The 17550-nt window shown below is 52.8% G+C and overlaps 3 protein-coding genes across 3 annotated transcripts; 1 reads left to right on the top strand and 2 right to left on the bottom strand.

Moving 5' to 3' along the window:
• Nucleotides 1-161: 161 nt before the first annotated feature.
• Nucleotides 162-4189, bottom strand: FDXACB1 (ferredoxin-fold anticodon binding domain containing 1). The gene is made up of 5 exons (XM_030964928.1): nucleotides 3779-4189; nucleotides 2823-2979; nucleotides 2467-2670; nucleotides 1833-1991; nucleotides 162-1527 (listed from the first exon to the last, which is right to left on the bottom strand). Exons 1-5 carry the CDS (start codon nucleotides 3948-3950, stop codon nucleotides 369-371), a joined length of 1851 nt encoding a protein of 616 aa, XP_030820788.1. The 5' UTR covers nucleotides 3951-4189; the 3' UTR covers nucleotides 162-368.
• Nucleotides 4190-7685: 3496 nt separating this feature from the next.
• CRYAB (crystallin alpha B) lies at nucleotides 7686-10754 on the bottom strand. Its single transcript, XM_030964900.1, has 3 exons — nucleotides 10459-10754; nucleotides 9421-9543; nucleotides 7686-8031 (listed from the first exon to the last, which is right to left on the bottom strand). Exons 1-3 carry the CDS (start codon nucleotides 10654-10656, stop codon nucleotides 7828-7830), a joined length of 525 nt encoding a protein of 174 aa, XP_030820760.1. The 5' UTR covers nucleotides 10657-10754; the 3' UTR covers nucleotides 7686-7827.
• Nucleotides 10755-12943: 2189 nt separating this feature from the next.
• On the top strand, nucleotides 12944-16205 carry HSPB2 (heat shock protein family B (small) member 2). Its single transcript, XM_030964899.1, has 2 exons — nucleotides 12944-13137; nucleotides 14238-16205. Exons 1-2 carry the CDS (start codon nucleotides 13044-13046, stop codon nucleotides 14687-14689), a joined length of 546 nt encoding a protein of 181 aa, XP_030820759.1. The 5' UTR covers nucleotides 12944-13043; the 3' UTR covers nucleotides 14690-16205.
• Nucleotides 16206-17550: the final 1345 nt, after the last annotated feature.

Raw genomic sequence — 17550 nt, 5'->3', positions numbered from 1 at the left:
GATCTGCTCCCAGGGAACAGGGACAGGAGCAGAGGGAACAGCCTCAGGCTGGGCCAGGGCAGCCTCAGGGTGGACACCAGCAGGAATTTGCATTAGTAAAGAGATCGAATCCACTCTCACAGGACCCCAGGAAAGAAAAGCTCCACTTTATAAAACGGGGTTTATAAAATGAGGTTTCATTACACACACACAGAGAACAGGAGCTCCATTAACAGGAGGTCCCACATGGAAACGTGGGCAGGTGCTCAAAGTCCACCCCGCCCTCGTGACAGGCACTGCAGTAACACAGCCTCAGGTCCAACGACGTGCTGGTGACATTTTCCAGCTCAGAAAGGGCCACAAGAGCCCCTGCAAACCAGGGATGTGTTCTACCTCAGGGTCACACCCAGGTGCTGCTGGATTTCCTCCCGAAGGTGCCGCTGCATCTCCGCTGCCTCCCGGCAGCCCAAGGCTCTGTCACAGGACTGGAAAGTCACCCTGTAGCAGAGGCTCCTCCGTCCCGTCCCTGGCTGCTGGAAGTTGTCCCTCAGCTGGATGGAAACGACCATTTCACCTGACACCCTCCTGGCAAGGGTGTGAAAAGCCACTTCATCAAAGTCCTGCCCGTCAGGAAGCCAGAAGCTGACATCGTGCACGTAGGAAGGTGGATAGAGGGAAAAGCTCTTGAAAAGCCTCAACTCTCCCTCAGGGAACTGCCTGAGGAAGCGCCTGTCCCACGTCCAGAGCATTCTCCAGTCGGATATTCCACACAGCAGCATGGCCAGGAGGTCTAGGTTCAGCGAGGCTGAGACAACAACCAGCTCATGGCTTTTTAATTCACCAGGAGCTGCCCTGATAACCCCCACACAGGAGCCTGGGGGCTCTGGCTCTGTCCCCACACAGAGGAAATGCTGAATTTCACCAAGCTGCCTTTCAAAAGCAGCAAAATCACTTAGGTCCGTACCAAAACTTGTTGGTTCCTGCAGGCTGATGCTGGGTTTGACACCAGAAGTGCCCTGGTGAAGTGAATTCATGGTGGTTTTAATGTTCTCCACCAACATCTGCACACAGCTGTTCTCTGTGCCCCTGCTCACTGCAAGCACAACCAGCATTTCATGGAAAGCTGGCATGGAGTGGGGAGCGATCCGACATTTCCTAAAAACTGGCCCAGAAAGAACCTGAAGTGTCCCTGGGGAAAAGGCTCCTTTTTTTATTATTGCCTGAGCATGAGGCAGGAGGGAAGGCCTAAGGTAAAACTGCTCTGGAGCTGGGCATCCCTCCTGTCCATTCTCATCTGTGTCCTGGCCAAAATGGGAACAGAGAACTGCATCTGCCAGTCCCTGAGACATTTTCTCAGTGCCTGGAGCCTCCCCTGGGCTCAGGGTGATCCAGAAGATGTTGGAGTGGCAAACACCACCGGGGTGTCCTTGGTGGAGCAGGGGAAGGCAGGAGCTGATGTTCTGCAGAGGAAAAGCTTGGCTGAGCCCTGCACTGAGCTTCTCCTTTATCGTCCTTACTGGATGACTTGAATTCACTTCGAGGAAACCCCTGTGAAAAATAAAAGCGCAAATTGCAGACACCATCTGTGATTTCCTTCCTGTGGCCATAATTTGAGTGCAGCAATTCACCCAAAACATTCTTAATTCAGCAACACCTGACCAAGCCAAGTCTTTCACCAAAGGTGTTGCACATTTTCAGGGCACTGGTGTTTTGTCTGCAGGTTACAATCAAGAATTCACTGCAATTTGCTGGTTAAAAAAAGGATTTCCCAGTCACCATACCCATTTATCTGAGCCCACTGCTGGGCATTCCCACATTCCTACTGCCAAAGAGAAACCAATTATAAAACTCACCTGTTAATTTTATCCACAAGGACTTGTGGCACTCGAAAAGAAACTTTTTGGCTCCCCAGTTGTGTCTGGCAGCTCATGGGTGTGAAGCACAGGGGTGCTGTGCTCTGTGTGAAAATGTGGTTCAAAGCACCCTCTACACAGAAGGATTTATCCTGACTCCTGAAAATACACAAAACCAGAGCAAAGTCACTGCTAATTTCTGATATTTAATGTGTATAATATTTAATATTTAAGTAGGCAGGAGCAGAGGTCTCTGCCAGCACCAACCCCCAGCCCTCCTGTCTTTAGGCTGAGATTGATATTTGTTCTGAAACGGATGCTTTTGACCTTTAAAATCCTCAGACAGTCTTATTTTTAGAGGGTGCTTTGGCAGGAAGCTTGCATTTTAATCTTGGTTATTCTGCTTAGAGATGAACAAGAACTGCAGCTATTTTGAGGAAAATTTCGAGGAAAATTTTAAGGAAAATTTCAAGGAAAATTAAAAGGAAAATGAAAATTAAAAGGAAAATTAAAAGGAAATTTAAAAGGAAAATTAAAAGGAGTTCCTCTCCAGCCAACAAGATACCAAAAGAATATTCTAGCACTGGGGCATTTTAAGAGCACAAACATCAGAATTTCAGTTTGTGATGGGTACCTGTAACCTGTGCATTTGTATCCCTCGATAGTCTCTGCTTTGAAAGGATGAACGTGGCTCAGGATAAAGCCAGCTCCTGCAGCCACAGCCACGATTTGCCAGCTGTTGTGCCACTCCCTCCTGGGCTGATCCGCAGGAGTCCCTCCCTGGCCATTGCAAAGGGCCACGTGGATCTCTCCCTCCTGTGCCAGCACCTCTGCACAGCTGGAAGGGAAGCCAGAGCAGAAAATCCTGTTAGCACAGCCCCAAAAAATCCTCTTAGCACAGCCCCAAATCCCCCAGCGCCCCAAAAACACCTGGAACGCAGTTGGAAAGCTGTGCCATGGCCGGTAATTAGCACGGAATTAATTACTCACCTATGGAAAAAGCCGGCAAGGAGCTGCCTGTTCTTCACCACCCCAGCCTTCCGCCCACAGTGGGGGAAGTTGAAATAAATACGATCAAATTCCCGTTTTCCCGGTACAAAGTGCTCCTTCAGCTTGGTGCAGTCCACGGAAAACACAACCTCGGCTCCTGCCACAGCAAAACAAGGCTCTGCTGGCTATCAGGGAGGAAAATTGTAAAGAAAGGTGGGAATGCAAATCCTCCAGGGCGTTTTGAAGTAGGTGAGAGCTGCCTGGAGCACTGGGAAGCCCTGTGGGGCTCTCTTTGCCCTTTGCTCTCTTTCAAGGCAGCAGAAACTTCTGAAAACAGTCGTAAACAATAGTTTCAGTATTATTCCATCCTGATCAGATTTTAAAACATTTCTGGGTTATTCCAGTCCTTCTGCTGAGACGCCTGGAGGGGCGGGGGGCTCCCAAGGCACAGAGCTGCAGGGGACGCAGGGGGCAGCGATGCCAGGAGGGTGACAGGGATGCCAGGGGGGTGACACCAGGGTGGCAGCGATGCCAGGAGGGTGGCAACGATGCCAGGAGGGTGACACCACACCAGGGTGGCAGCGATGCCAGGAAGGTGACACCAGGGTGACAGGGATGCCACTCTGGGCGGTACCAGGGTGACAGGGACGCCAGGAGGGTGACACCAGAGTGAGAGTGATGCCATTCTGGGAGACACCAGGGTGACAGCGATCCCAGGGGGGTGACAGCGATGCCAGGAGGGTGACAGCGATGCCAGGAGGGTGACACCAGGGTGGCAGCGATGCCACCTGGGTGACAGGGATGCCGGGGGGTGGCACCAGGGTGGCAGCGATGCCAGGAGGGTGACAAGGATGCCGGGGGGTGGCACCAGGGTGCCAGCGATGCCAGCAGGGTGCCAGCAGAGCTCCCAGCAGCATTCCCATGCCCATCCCGGCCCATCCCCGGCGCGCACCCACCGCTGTCCCGCAGCCGGCGGATGCTCCGCGCCGCTCCCCCGCGCCCGGCCGCCTCCTCCTCGCTCTCGTAGCAAGTGGCCACCACGTGCGTGGCCCGGGCCCCGCTCAGCGCCGCGGCGAAGGAGAAATTCCCCTCCCCGAGCAGCAGGACGCGGCGGGGCTGCGGCCCCATGGCCCCGGCCGGGAGCGGCGCTCGCAGCCCCGCAGCCACCGGCGCTCGCTCATGACGTGCGGCCGGTCAGCGGCCGCTGCCGGTGCTGTTCCGGCCCCGCGGGCATCCCCCGGGGCTCCTCGGCAGCCGCTGCTCCTCCCCCGAGCGCGCAGAGGCGGCGGTGTCCCCGTAAAGGATGAAGGATGCGCGGCGGCCGCACCGGGAGCGGTACCGGGGATTGTTCGGGGAGCGCTCCCCGCCCGCCGAGCTACAGGAAATGGGTGTTGTTCAAAAAAAAATAAACCGGATGGATCGTAGACTCGCAGAGTCACAGAATGGTTCGGGTTCGAAGGGGCCTTAAAGCTGAGCTTGTGCTGGGACACTTCTTGCAGGTTGCTCCTCAAACACTTCCAGCCTTTCCCAGCTTCTCTGGGCAGCCTGTGCCCGAGCCTCACCACCCTCACAGGGTAAAATTTCTTGTTAACGTCCAATCTGATGCTGCTCTCTGTCGGGTTGGAGCATTCCCCCTTGCTCTGTCACTCCAGGCCTTCGGGAAGAGCCTCTCTCCACCTTTCCTGGGGGCTCCCATCAGGTACTGCAAGGCCACAATTAATTCACCCTGAAATCTCCTTTCCAGGCTCAACAATCTCAATCCTCTCAGCCTTTCCTCATAGCAGAGGAATTCCAGCCCTATAATCAAATTTTGTACCAAAAATTACAGGTACAGGTCAGTTCAAAGCCTCCTCTGAACTGGCCTTTACCTGTACCTGTAATTTTTATTCTCTGACAATCTTTGTGCTGCTCAAATTCCCAAAGGGGAGAAGCAGAGACAGAAAGAGAAGAAAAAGAGAAGAGGAGCAGTGCAAAGGTGCTGGAAGCATCATTAGGTGTCAGATAATTGCAGACATAATCAAGGTGTAATAAGAAGGTCCCTAATTCCTCAACAGGGTGACACAAGGTAAATTAATTACCCTGCCTCACATATGTGCATGGTGCCTTTGAGAAGGAAGGAAATTATGGTCTAGAATATCTACAACAGCCAGGCCTGGGTGTCACCTGCTCCATTTGTGCACCCACAGCTGCCCCACAGGGCAGGGACAGTGTTTCACACGGATAATGACAGAGGGAGGTTTGAAATGGGCCCAGCTGAGCTCCTGCACAGACCCACTGCCACAATTTGTGAGCTCTGTGACAGGCACTGGCTCCCTGTGGCCTCGAGAGAATAATTTTAAATATTTTAAATGATGTGCAGTGGCCTGGAGAGGTGTTGGGTACTGAGAAAATAGTTACCACACAACCTTCCCATGCCAATAATTATGAAAAACCCCTCCAAACTTGTATTTAGCCATGCGAAATGTGAGTTTTCCTTTTCAGCACACTCACTGCTTTGGAAACAACCTGTTTCAGATTACAGGGAAACATCAGAGAGGGAATTGCACTTGTGCAGAACTGGGACAATCTGCGGGATGTGAGGAGCTCCTCAATGGTGTTTGTGCCTGGAGATGACAGAGGTGTTTTCTGTCACTCTCCCCATGCTGGGCTGTGCTCCTGTGCCACCCCAGAACAGGTATTTCAGGTCACTCAGGGAGTGGTTCTGCATTTCAAGTATTCTTGTCTGGCTGACCTCATCCCGTTTATCCCCAGACAGCTTTCACTCAAAATTCCCATTTCTGGCTGCTGGTTTGAGCCTGACAAAACCCCTGGGCTGTAAAACCCATTTCCCTCAGTTGCACTTTCTGGCTAAATTATTACTATTTTACATTTGCTTCCTTTCAATGTTGATTCTTTTAGGATTTGAGCAAAAACCTCCTTGATTTCCAGGCCACCACCCTGAGCTGGAGCCTCTTTTGTGCTGCCCACTGCCCAGTGCTGCTGCACTCTGGGCCTGCAGGTGGAGAAGGAGCAAGAAGGAAGCAGAAAAAGCAGCAGAAGCCCCCAGGAACCAGAGGTGCTGTGATTTCCTTCCAGCCCCAAGAGCTGCCACACATGAAAGCCATGTGGGAAATGTTCTTCCTGCTTTTTAATCTGAGCTGTTTGTAACCTCTGCGTGTGTGTCTGGGGTTTGTTCTTGTGTGCAGAGGTTGTGCCTGGCCAGACAAGCCAAATTAACACCTTAGCTGAGAGCTAATTAAAACCAGCTAATGGGAAACAGCAGACCTTGGAAATGAGGGGGGATTTGGGGTGTTTGACAGTGACCCTGCATCACAGAGTGCTCATTTTCTTTTTCTCACCTACAGCCATGGGAGGGTGTCCCCCCTGCTCAGCTGAGGGGTGCTGTGATCCCTGCTAACAGAACTTTTGTCTCAGCAGGTGGAAGGAACACAGAAAATAGGCCAGGTCATGACTGAGTCTGATGATCTGTGTGACAGATCTGTCCTTTTTGAAGAGGGATTTTAAAAATTCATTTCCAGTCATCCAGACATCCCTTTCTACCCCTTTGAAGAGAGGTGCTAGGCAGATGAAGATGCCTGAAAAGGACTTTAGTAGTGGTTTGTATCACTCAGCAATGCTGGCACAAATCAGATTATTGCTGTAGACATCAGATCCTGCTCAGTGTTTGAAGGGCACTGACAGCAGAGTTTCAAAGGGATGTGATTCGCATCATCAGAGCAAGATGTTTTCCTTCTCTTTGGGTAGATGTGTGTTTACTGCAGCCCTGCAGTTTTCACCTGAAGCTGCTCTGAGCTGGCTGCAGCCCCTGGATGTTTCTCCATTGCATGAATCATTGGAGAGATTTGAGATACAGCTGTCTGGCAGCCAGCTGTTATCAAACCCCCGCACTTCAGATGGGTTTCACTTGGCATGGAGCTGTTTCACCAGTTTAATCTCCAAGGGAGAAACTCTCCTGTTGCTTGTGAAATGCTCTGAAATCCTCTGGCAGCGTTGGAGGGAGAGAGAGCACGAGATGTGATGAGCAAAGTGCTTCTGAGCACCCACAGAAACTGTCCTGGGCATGGACATATTTTCATAAAATCCTTTTGCTAGGATTTTTTCTCCTGAGAAGCTGAGAGGCCTCAGAAATGAAATGCAAACAATGGTTATCTGCTGCTGTGGAATGCAACAGGAGCATCTTTGATTGGTCTCATGTGGTTGTTTTTAATTAATGGCCAATCACAGTCCGGCTGTCTCAGACTCTCCGGTCAGTCACAAGATTTTATTATAATTTCTTTCCTTTCTATTCCTTGCTAGCCTTCTGATGAAATCTTTTCTTCTATTCTTTTAGTATAGTTTTAGTATATCTATATAGTGTATATATATATATTTAGTATATATATATATTTATATTGTATATTTAGTATACTATATAAATAAATATATAAATACTAAATATATAAGATATAAATATATAATATATAAATATATAATATATAAATACATATAATAATATATATTAATATAGTATATATAATAAATATATATGCTAGATATACTATATATTTATATAGTATATTTAGTATATACATATATATTTATATAGTATATTTAGTATATATATATATTTCGTATATTTAGTATATACATATATATTTATTTAGTATATATATATTTTAGTTTATATATATATATATTCTTTTAATATAATATATATCATAAAATAATAAATCAGCCTTCTGAAACATGGAGTCAAGATTCTCATCTCTTCCTCGTCCTGTGACCCCTGCGAATGCCACCACAGCCTGCCACCCGAGAAATGATGTTACCCTGCACCTTTTATCCACCTTTCTCCACCCAACCCCGAAACAAACCAATCCAAACTGCTTCTCCGTGGTTTTATTCGTTAGTAAACTTACTCAGCATAAATAACACCAGCAGCCGTTCAGCACAGCCGGCACCTGGCGGAGGGAAGAGCTCTGGAATGTCCCTCCAGGGGTGGCTTTGGGGACAGCAGAGCAGCCCCTCACTTCCTCTGGGCGCCTGCGATGGCGGGTTTGTCCTCGCGGGTGATGGGGATGCTGCGCTCGGGGACGTCGCTCTGCCGGCGGGGAGCGCTGACGGTCAGAACCCCGTCCAGGGACAGCGAGGAGGTGATGGTCAGAGGGTCCACATCGTCCGGGATCCGGTACTTCCTGCTGAACTCGCGGGCGATGAAACCGTGCTCGTCCTGTGCGGGGAAGGATGAAAGTTTTGACAAGAAACTCTCACAGATGTGTGTGCGTGCTCGGCGGAATGAGTTTTGGATGGAGGATCTGAAGGAGGGATAGAGATGGAAGCAAGTTTTGATAAAGAAATGAAAGCAAGTCTTGAGATAGAAATGAAAGCAAGTTTTGATATAGAAGAAAAGAATTGCTGAGCCATTAATATAGTGTAATGTAATGTAGTAATGTAGTGTAATGTAATATAGTGTAATAGAATGTACTACATTATATATGATATATGATATATTATTATATTATATATTATATTATATTATATTATATTATATTATATTATATTATATTATATTATATTATATTATATTATATTATATTATATTATCTATAATATATGGTATATGATATATGATATATGATATATGATATATATTATATATTATATATTATATATTATATATTATATATTATATATTATATATTATATATTATATATTATATATTATATATAGTAATTATATATAATTACTATAATATAATAGCAATTATTATATATTTACTATTATATTAGAGAAATATAGTGTAATATAATGTAGTGTAATAATGTAATTTATCCGCCTTCGGATAAGATGGAGTCCTCATCATTTTCCCCTCCCTCGTCGCTATACAGGCACACAGAGTTTACTGCTTGGTTGCCTTCTTAGCCAAAAAAAGGTTCCAGAAATGGTGTCAGGATTACAGGCCCCCAGTGCTGCATCTGCTGGTGACACTCTGTGCTCCTAGTGGTGACAATTCCAGGGACACAGCTACTCTGGGGACTGGAAAATGCTGTCACATCCAGCTCTGGGCATGGCTTTGCGTTTCTGCCTGCCCGGTGTTCACACAGGTCTCCAGAGCCAGCAGGGAGAGGGGTGAATGACAGCAGAACACAACTTTTAAGGGTTAGGAAATCATAGCTGGGCCTAGGAAAGGTAACACGCAGGGCAACGCTCTCATTTTTTATGTGGCTTAATTGTTACTTAATTTTTAGCTTGTTAGTTAATTTTTAGATTGTCAGTTAATTTTAGATTGTTAGTTAATTTTAGATAGTTAACAATTTTAGATTGTTAGTTACTTTTTAGCCCTTTGGACACCTCCCTGCATTCCTGGCCTCTCCCCAGAAAGAGGGGAAGCCCAAAAATGCCCATTTCACAGATGATTTTCCAGTTCAGTTCACAGTTCGTGCAACAGCAGCAATAAACCTCCACCCTCTTGCTGCCCTGTCTGGGATCAGCTTGGGGGGGATTGCATGGAGCATCTTGATTAAAAATAATGACAAATATTTGAGATGAGCAGGGGGTTGGTTTGCAGTCCCCGGGGGTGAGGGGGTTCCCTCAGGGGTGGGTTAAAGCAGGGGGTACCTGGCGCTCCTCGTGCTTGCCGTGGATCTCGATCATGTCCCCGAGCACCTTCACCTTCAGCTCCTCAGGGGAGAAATGCTTCACATCCAGGTTCACATAGAATTTGTCCTTATCCAGTCGCATCTGCAAAAAAGCAGGAGGTGACTTCAGAAAAGAGCAATAGCAGGAGGTGACTTCAGAAAAGAGCAGGTGAGGGTTTCAGCTTAAAAAACAATGCAGCAGGCCAAGACTCAGGCTGGTCTCTACACACACACAGATCTTTATTTTGGGATCTGATCTGAGTGGCTCTGTCCCTTGCTGGCCTTGTGCTAATGCCCATCACTGCAGGATCTGAGATTCCCCACCTGAATTGGTTAAAACTGACTCTTGATTTCAAGCTGAGCTCTTTATTATGGCTGCTCCACTGGGCAGCCAGAGCCAGGGCATTGAATCAAGAGGGGCATTATGCAAGGATTAAAATAATACTTTCACTCCTTCTGCTTGGAATAGCTCCTCAAGCTCCTTGTAAATGAGAGAGTTGACTTGCAGGACAGGCAAAAGCCTCTTGGCTCAGCCCCTGGAGGGAGGAGGCGTCTGCTCCACGATCCTCTGGGTCCTGGACTTTATTAAAATGCTGTTTTTCAGGGCAGTGATGGTTTGAAATAGGCCACTTTTACCTCAGCAGCCTTGGGCTCCTGCACTGCTTGGCATGAGGACCCCACTGCCCCTGTGCTCTTTGCTTCTCTCATGGGGATGGGATTGAAAGTTTGGTGCAGCAGACTGGGAAATCAGGGAAATTAGAGAAATTAGGGAAATTAGAGAAATTAGGGCAATTAGGCTTCCTCCTTTCCTCTGCCTGCTCCTAGGGTGACCTGCCATGCACACTGAGCTCTGTCCCCATCACTATGGCCGCACTTGCTCCATCCCAATCAATGCAGACACAGCACCTTTGTCCCCAGCGCTTTTCCTAATAAAACCCACCTAGGAGCATCTTCCACGCTCCCAGCTCTCCTGGGCCCCCAGCAGGGCCCAAAAAGAGCCCCAAGAAGCAAAGATTACCTCAGAGAGTCCTGTCTCTAGCCAACTGGGCATCCGAAGGATGTGGGATCTCATCAGGAAGGGGCTGAAGCTGGGGGAAACGGGGAGCAGCTCCGACTCGGGCAGGTGCTCCCCGAAAATCTGGTCAAAGATCCGGCTGGGTGCCAACCAGGAGAAGAAAGGTCTGCGGATCAGGGGGTTGTGGATGGTGATATCCATTGGAGAGCGCTGGAGGAGCCTGGCAAACAACTGTGCTGCAGTGCTGGGAGCGGGGACAGCTTTATAGGCGTGCAGCTGGCCTGGCCTTCCACCCCCCCGAGGCCTCTTGAACAGTGGTGTCAGGGATTTTATTGTCCCACTCCTGGGCTGGGCCCTTCGGCGGTGCCCAGTCGCTGTCTGAGGGATTTGAGCGCGCTGCTGAGGAGGAGGAGGAGGAGGGGGAAGGGGACAGGAGGAAGAGGAGCCCAATGGGGCAGCAAGAAGCTGGAGTGGCTGGTGCCCGCCCCGCTGCCCACGTGCTGTTTATCCGCAGTGCTGGGCAGGCTTGGCCCGTGGTCCAGCTGCCCTGGATGCCAGCGGGATCAATGCAGCTCCTATCTTTGGATGGGAGGAGCAGCACAAGGGGCCCTTGTTTGCTCCCAGGAGCTCAGCATCCCCCAGCAGGGCTGAGCCTGTCCCGGCAGCAAGGGGAGCCCCAAAGTGAGGGTGAGGGAAGGTGCCAGGAGGGCTCTGCTGGGCTCCTGGCCCTGCAGCTGCAGAGTTGGGCACTCCTGTCGTTCAATTTTGGAACAATGGCTTTTCAGGGCGTAGATCTCGGAGAGAGGCCGAGCAGGAATTTGTGATAGAATTTGTTTTGTTTTTAGGGTTTTGTTTTGTTTTAGGGGGGTTGGCATCTCACCCCTCCCCTTGTTATGGGGCGCTGGGGTTGGTTGTAGCGGCTGTTGCAGGGCGTGGTGTGAATAAAGGATGGATCTCTCCACCAGCACCTCTGGTCTTCTGCTTGGTCTTTTCCCCACTTTGTTCTGGAGGGAAGAGCCCCACGCTGTGACCCCAGAGAGAGCCTGGGCATGGTCAGGGCCTCCAGGGGTGCAGAACACCCCTGCCCCTGCACTCACCTGCTTTCCTGCAGCTCTCCCCCCAACAATCCCTGCATTTACTTTAATTCCTGCCTCATCCGTGAACCCAAATCACAGGAATGGGTTCAGCCCAGCAACTGTTGAAGGGCAAGAGCTTCTCTGCCTGTGGGAGTTCGCAATTTAAGCACAATTTCTGCTCAGAGGGCCTGCCAGCTCTGCCAGCCCTTTGCCAAAGGCTCTGAGCCTCTTCCTCTCGGCTTGCCTGCAAGAATAGGGAGCAGGATTTGCTCTGTGCTGCAGCCCAGGCCATAAATACCCTCTCCAAGTCCCCATTACATCAGCAGCGCTGCACCTGCTCTCCCACACTGCCGGGCTCAAGGAAATCTCTGGTTTCAGGGTGTGCAGAGCTCAGCTGGGCACTCCTCCCCGGCTGCAGCACCAGCAGCCCACCAGCCCTGCCCAGTAAAGCGGGACTTGGGCCAGGCTCAGAGCCTGGGTTCACTGGTGAGGGCTGGCACCAGCATTTCTCCATGGCCTTGTGCCAATCCCTGGCCAAGGGAAGAGCCTGGGCAGCCAGCAGGGCTCAGGATGGGGAGGTGGCAGCAGAGGGACCCGGATCCCTGCTGCACTCCTGCAGCCCTTCCCCACTAAAGGAACAGGAGATTTGAGCTCAGCTCCAGGGAAAATCAGGCTCCTCATGTAGGGAACAGGAGGGGTTTGAGCCCCGAGCTCACGGTGGGCACTGGGTGTGGGCAGTGGCTTCGCTGCATGAGCTGAACAATCTCATCCAGCTGTTGGAAAGAATCGCTGCCTTTAGCCCACGTTTGCTTCCACACTTTGTGGCTCCCCACTCCCTCAAAGCCTCATCCCTGAGGAGCAGGGAGGATCCCCAGAAGATGAAGAACTCATTCCTCCTGCTCTGCAGCTGTGGCTGGTACTAACAAAGCCCATCATTCTCCTAAGGAGTGCTGTCCAGCCCTGTGGCAACCAGAGATAAGCAGATTCCTTCTGGGTCTGATGGAGGCTTTTGGAGAGCAGCACAGGGCTGGCAGCTCCCTGACCTTACAAACCACTCCACGTGTCTCAGCCACCCACGGGGGCTCAGGGCCACTAATTACAGTGCCAGGGACCCCAAGGAGCCCTTGCTTTGGAGCAGCAGAGCCTGAGGTCTGTCCTGCCCCTGAATCCGGGCTGTGCTGGGCTGCCCACCCACCCCCTGCTCCAGGAGGGACCCTCAGAGGGTCCCCGAGGTGTCCCCTGCCCTCCCTGCTGGAATGCAGTGAGAATGGCTGCCCTGGCCCGGCGTCCTGGGGCCTGTGTGGGGCTATTTTGGTCCATCTTTTTTATCACTCACTCACTCACTCCTCCCTTTGGAATCCACCCAGCTGGAGCCTTGCAGCCTGCAGCCCTCACTTGGAGAGGCAGCGAGGGCTGGGGAGGCAAGAAGAAAAAAAGGAAAGAAGGAAGGGAAGAAGGAAAGAAGGAAGGGAAGAAGGAAGGAAAAAGGAAGGTGTCTGTCCTGGACACGCCATGGCCGCCCGCACCGTGCCCCACGCCTACCCCATGAGCTCTGAGTATGAATTTGCCAACCCCAGCAAGATCTACGACCAGAACTTTGGAGAAGGTAAGGAAGGAGGTGGGATCCCCCCCCTCCCCTCTTTGCACATTTCTCCCCTCTGCTGCTGCAGGGCTGGGGGAGTTCCCTCTGGGTGGCTTGAGCTCCAGAGGGGGAAGCTGGAGCTGAGGAATTTTGAGTGGAGGAATCTGGATCAGATCAGGGGGGAATAACCAGGGAATAGCCAGGGGAAAAAAAAAGGGAATAACTGGGGAATAACCGGGGAATAACCAGGGAATAGCCAGGGAATAGCCAGGGAATAGCAGGGAATAGCCAGGGGATGAACAGGGAATAACTAGGGAATATGCAGGGAATGACCAGGGGATAGCCAGGAAATAGCCAGGGAATAACCAGGGAAAAACAGGGAATAGCCAGGGAAAACACAGGGAAAATCGAAAAAAAAACAGGGAATAACCGGAGAATATCCAGGGAAAAATAGCCAGGGAACAGCCAGGGAATGACCAGGGAATAGCCAGGGTCTGTCTCTTCATGTCCACTTCCCCATCCATGCCCAGTGCTGCCCGTCCCTCCCTCGCTGATGCCAGCCATGCTCTGGCATTCGTGCACATGCTGTGAAAACATGGAGCTGAAGCGCTCAGGGGAGGGGGGGGAAGCTTTTCCAGCCGGGGGGCATGTGGAGAAAAGCTGAGCTGGGGCGTTCAGCACAAAGCTGGGCAGTGGCTGGCCAGGGGGAAGGAATGTGGGCAGCAGCAGAACCATTCAGCACCGGCACAACAGCGTGAAAAGGCAAAAAGCTCCAAGGAAAGCCCTGTGGACAATGGCACACAAAAGTCCTTCGCCATCAGCACTTTCCATGCCCATCCCTGGCTGTGGGCTCTGCCGAGCTCCCAGAGCACCCACCAGGCCCTCGCAGCGCACCCAACATGTGAAGCTGGATGCCAGCCCCAGCTGGCAGCCCCGGGCGGCCCACGGCACGCAGCGGCTGGCAGGGATGCGGCTCTGGGTGGGTTTTAGGGGCACAAAGGTGGGAACTGCAGCAGACTCCACCCCTGCTGTGGGGATGGGGCAAAGCCAAGGTGTTCCCCAGGTCCCACACTGCTCCTGCCCGCAGCTCCAGCCCCACGCTCCTCACGGGCTCTCCTCTGCAGGTGTTTCCCCATCGGAGATTTTAGCCCCTGCCCTGTACCACGGCTACTACATCCGCCCCCGCATCAACAAGCAGCTGGAGAGGGGCACCTCGGAGGTCTGCCTGAACCAGCACAAGTTCCAGGTGTTCCTGGATGTTTGCCAGTTCCTGCCCGACGAGCTGAGCGTCCGCACCGTGGACAACCTGCTGGAGGTGGCGGGGCAGCACCCGCAGAGGGCCGACCGCCACGGCTTCGTCTCCAGGGAGTTCACCAGGACCTACATCCTGCCCCTGGACGTGGACCCGCTGCTGGTCAGGGCCACCCTGTCCCACGATGGCATCCTGAGCATCGTGGCTCCCCGCACGGGCAGGGAGGTGAAGGCCAGAGTGAACGAGGTGCAGATCACCCAGCAGGAGCAGCCCCTGGGGAAGGAGGAACGGGCTGAGGAAGGAAAAGAGAAGGAAAAGTCCTAAAGGCTGCAGATCTGGGAAGGTGTGGGGGGACAGGGATGGGGAATCTGCAGTGCCAGAGCCCTGTTTGTCACCATCAGTGTTTAGCAGCCTCACTTCTGCTTCTCGAGGCTGATGGCTGGGAACAAAAGGGACTTGGAACTGGAAAAAAGAGTGGGGCTGAAGTGTGAGTGTGAGTGTGACTGTAATGCAAGTTTTCTCCTAGGTCAGGTGAGCGTGCAGGGAGCTCTGCTCTCCCCCCAGGGTCACTCCTACCCTTAGCTGTGAGGCTGTGACTCCATGGACTGAGCTCTAGCCCAGAAGGGCACTGGGAAGAGAGCAAAGGGGATCCCAGAGCCTGGATTCTGAGCTGGGGGCTGAGATTCCTGGCTGTGCAAGGTGGGTGTTGGTCTGTCAAAGTGCCTGCAGCAATCAGGAGGAGAGAGGAATAAATCTGCCTCTGCTCTTCTCTTGTTTGCCTTGGATTGGTGTGGCTGCTGTGCAGCAGGAAGGGCGGGCAGAGGCACCCACCTCTGGAAGTGGCACCAGTGGGGACATGGAGGGGCCGTGGCCACCTCTGTGCCTCACCCCCCTGGCCCAGCTGCTGCTTTGGGGAGCCCAGAGTGAGGTGACCTCAGGGACAAAAAGGTGAGGAGGAGTGATGAGCCCTTGGCAGGTCCCTGAGCACCTCCAGCGCTGCAGCTGGAATGAGCCCAATTAATGGGGCACAAATTAATGCCCAGCACAGCCTGTGCCTGCTCAGCCCTTTAACTACGGGACATCCTTCACACCCAGATTCTGGGCGAGGACTGAACCCAAAATCCCAAAGGGAGAGGCTCTGCTCAGACCCCCAGTGCCTGGCTGGTGCCCCAGCAGGGAGGGGCTGCACTGGGCCCCTTTTGCAGACACTGTGAGCAATGTCCCCGTGATGGGGACAGGGATCGTGTGTGCTGCTGCTGGCAGCTGCTGCCCCGGGGCTCAGCAGGTGACAGTTGCCACCCTTGTGTCATCAGGGCCGAGCCAGGCACACAGAATGCTGTGTCAGTGCCTAAATTTGGGGGGGGGCTGGCATGCCTGAGTGCAGCTCTCCCAACAGAGAGGAGGGGAGGCTCCAAAATCCTCAGGGATGTGAATTCCCCCTCTCCCTGTGGCTGTGCCCACCCCACTGTGGGGCCAGCAATGCCCAGGGTAGCAATGCCAGGGCAGCAATGCCAGGGCAGCAATGCCCAGGGTAGCAATGCCCAGGACAGCAATGCCCCCTCAGGCCCCCAGCACATCCCTTGGGACTGGAGCACAGATATGAGGCTGATTTTTGTCCCCTGCCAGTCCAAGAGCAGGGCACTGCCCAGCTATTTTCAGCTCCCTTCTGCTTCCCAGGGCACTGCCAGCCCCGGGATCAGTCAGATGAGGAGCAGCCCTGCCAGGCTCAGGGGGCACAGTGAGGGCACTGAGTGCAGGGCAGGTGCCCCCAGTGCCCGACCTCCTGCCCTGACCCCTGCAGTAGAACCAGATAAAGTGCCAAAATAAAAAATCACCTTTCCAACAGGCGTTGTGTAAGTCATTAATAATAATTGCAGACATAATTTTGGGCTAGGGGCTTCGAATTCACACCCAGCCAGGCCCCAGATCTCAGGAGGGCTGAGCTCCTGAGCCTTGTGCTGGGGGCAGAGCCCCGGGGCTGTGTGGGCTCAGGCATGGCCATCATTTCCTCACTCCCCTCGCCAAAGGCTTCCTCAGAGCCACAGCCACGCTCTGGCAGCAGCTCTGAAATGCTTCTCCTTGTCCCTGCCCTGGCAAGAAGTGCTGCTGGTCCCTGTGCTCCCTGCAGGTCTGCTGAGATGGGGATGAGCTCCTTCCCTGCCTGGGGATGGGGCATGGCCAAGGAGGGCACGCACACAGCCTGGCACACCTGGCACAGCCCGGACCAGCCGCTCCAGGGGCTGCCCTGGGAGAGGATTCTGCCACAAAAGCAGTGCCCAAACCAGCCCAGAGCGCTCCCTCCTGCATTTCTGACAGCGCCAGCTCTGTGAGCTGCACCACCCTGTCCCGGTGCCTGCGGGACCTGGATGCTTGTGCCCAGAATAAATAAAATAAATAAATAAAATAAATAAATTAATTAATTTTTTAAAAATGCCCAGAATTGGCAGTGCCCACCCAATTCCAGCTCCTCCCAGCCCTGCTTTTGCTGTCCCCTGTCCATTCTCCCCCTCGGGGCGCTTGTGCCGGTGTCACAGCAGTGTCACCGTGCAGGACAGGGCAGGCAGTGCCCGGTGTCACAGCAGTGTCACCGTGCAGGACAGGGCTGGCAGTGCCCGGTGTCACCGTGCAGGACAGGGCTGGCAGTGCCCGGTGTCACCGTGCAGGACAGGGCGGGCAGTGCCCGGTGTCACAGCAGTGTCACCATGCAGGACAGGGCTGGCAGTGCCCAGTGTCACAGCGGTGTCACCGTGCAGGACAGGGCTGGCAGTGCCTGGTGTCACTGTGCAGGACAGGGCGGGCAGTGCCCGGTGTCACAGCAGTGTCACTGTGCAGGACAGGGCTGGCAGTGCCCAGTGTCACAGCCCTGTCACTGTGCAGGACAGGGCTGGCAGTGCCCGGTGTCACCGTGCAGGACAGGGCGGGCAGTGCCCGGTGTCACAGCAGTGTCACCGTGCAGGACAGGGCTGGCAGTGCCCGGTGTCACCGTGCAGGACAGGGCGGGCAGTGCCCGGTGTCACAGCAGTGTCACCGTGCAGGACAGGGCTGGCAGTGCCCGGTGTCACAGCAGTGTCACCGTGCAGGACAGGGCGGGCAGTGCCCGGTGTCACCGTGCAGGACAGGGCGGGCAGTGCCCGGGGCTGTCCCCGCAGACAGGGAATGTGGGGTGGCAGCCAAGAGCTGCCGGC

Source organism: Camarhynchus parvulus, chromosome 24, assembly GCF_901933205.1.
Source record: "Camarhynchus parvulus chromosome 24, STF_HiC, whole genome shotgun sequence".
In the NCBI taxonomy this organism is placed as follows: Eukaryota; Metazoa; Chordata; class Aves; order Passeriformes; family Thraupidae; genus Camarhynchus; species Camarhynchus parvulus.
The sequence above is the reverse complement of the archived record's forward strand: the minus strand, read 5'-3'. Positions and strand labels throughout refer to the sequence as shown.

Excerpts from the sequence above, each read along its gene's own strand:
- HSPB2 (XM_030964899.1), top strand. The coding sequence starts at position 13,044 with ATGGCCGCCCGCACCGTGCCCCACGCCTACCCCATGAGCTCTGAGTAT. Across the intron at positions 13,138-14,237 it reads CGACCAGAACTTTGGAGAAG|GTGTTTCCCCATCGGAGATT; the intron begins GTAAGGAAGGAG and ends TCTCCTCTGCAG.
- CRYAB (XM_030964900.1), bottom strand. The coding sequence starts at position 10,656 with ATGGATATCACCATCCACAACCCCCTGATCCGCAGACCTTTCTTCTCC. Across the intron at positions 9,544-10,458 it reads TAGAGACAGGACTCTCTGAG|ATGCGACTGGATAAGGACAA; the intron begins GTAATCTTTGCT and ends GCTTTTTTGCAG. Across the intron at positions 8,032-9,420 it reads GCAAGCACGAGGAGCGCCAG|GACGAGCACGGTTTCATCGC; the intron begins GTACCCCCTGCT and ends TTCCCCGCACAG.
- FDXACB1 (XM_030964928.1), bottom strand. The coding sequence starts at position 3,950 with ATGGGGCCGCAGCCCCGCCGCGTCCTGCTGCTCGGGGAGGGGAATTTC. Across the intron at positions 2,671-2,822 it reads CTTGCCGGCTTTTTCCATAG|CTGTGCAGAGGTGCTGGCAC; the intron begins GTGAGTAATTAA and ends CTTCCCTTCCAG. Across the intron at positions 1,528-1,832 it reads CTTGTGGATAAAATTAACAG|GGGTTTCCTCGAAGTGAATT; the intron begins GTGAGTTTTATA and ends TATTTTTCACAG.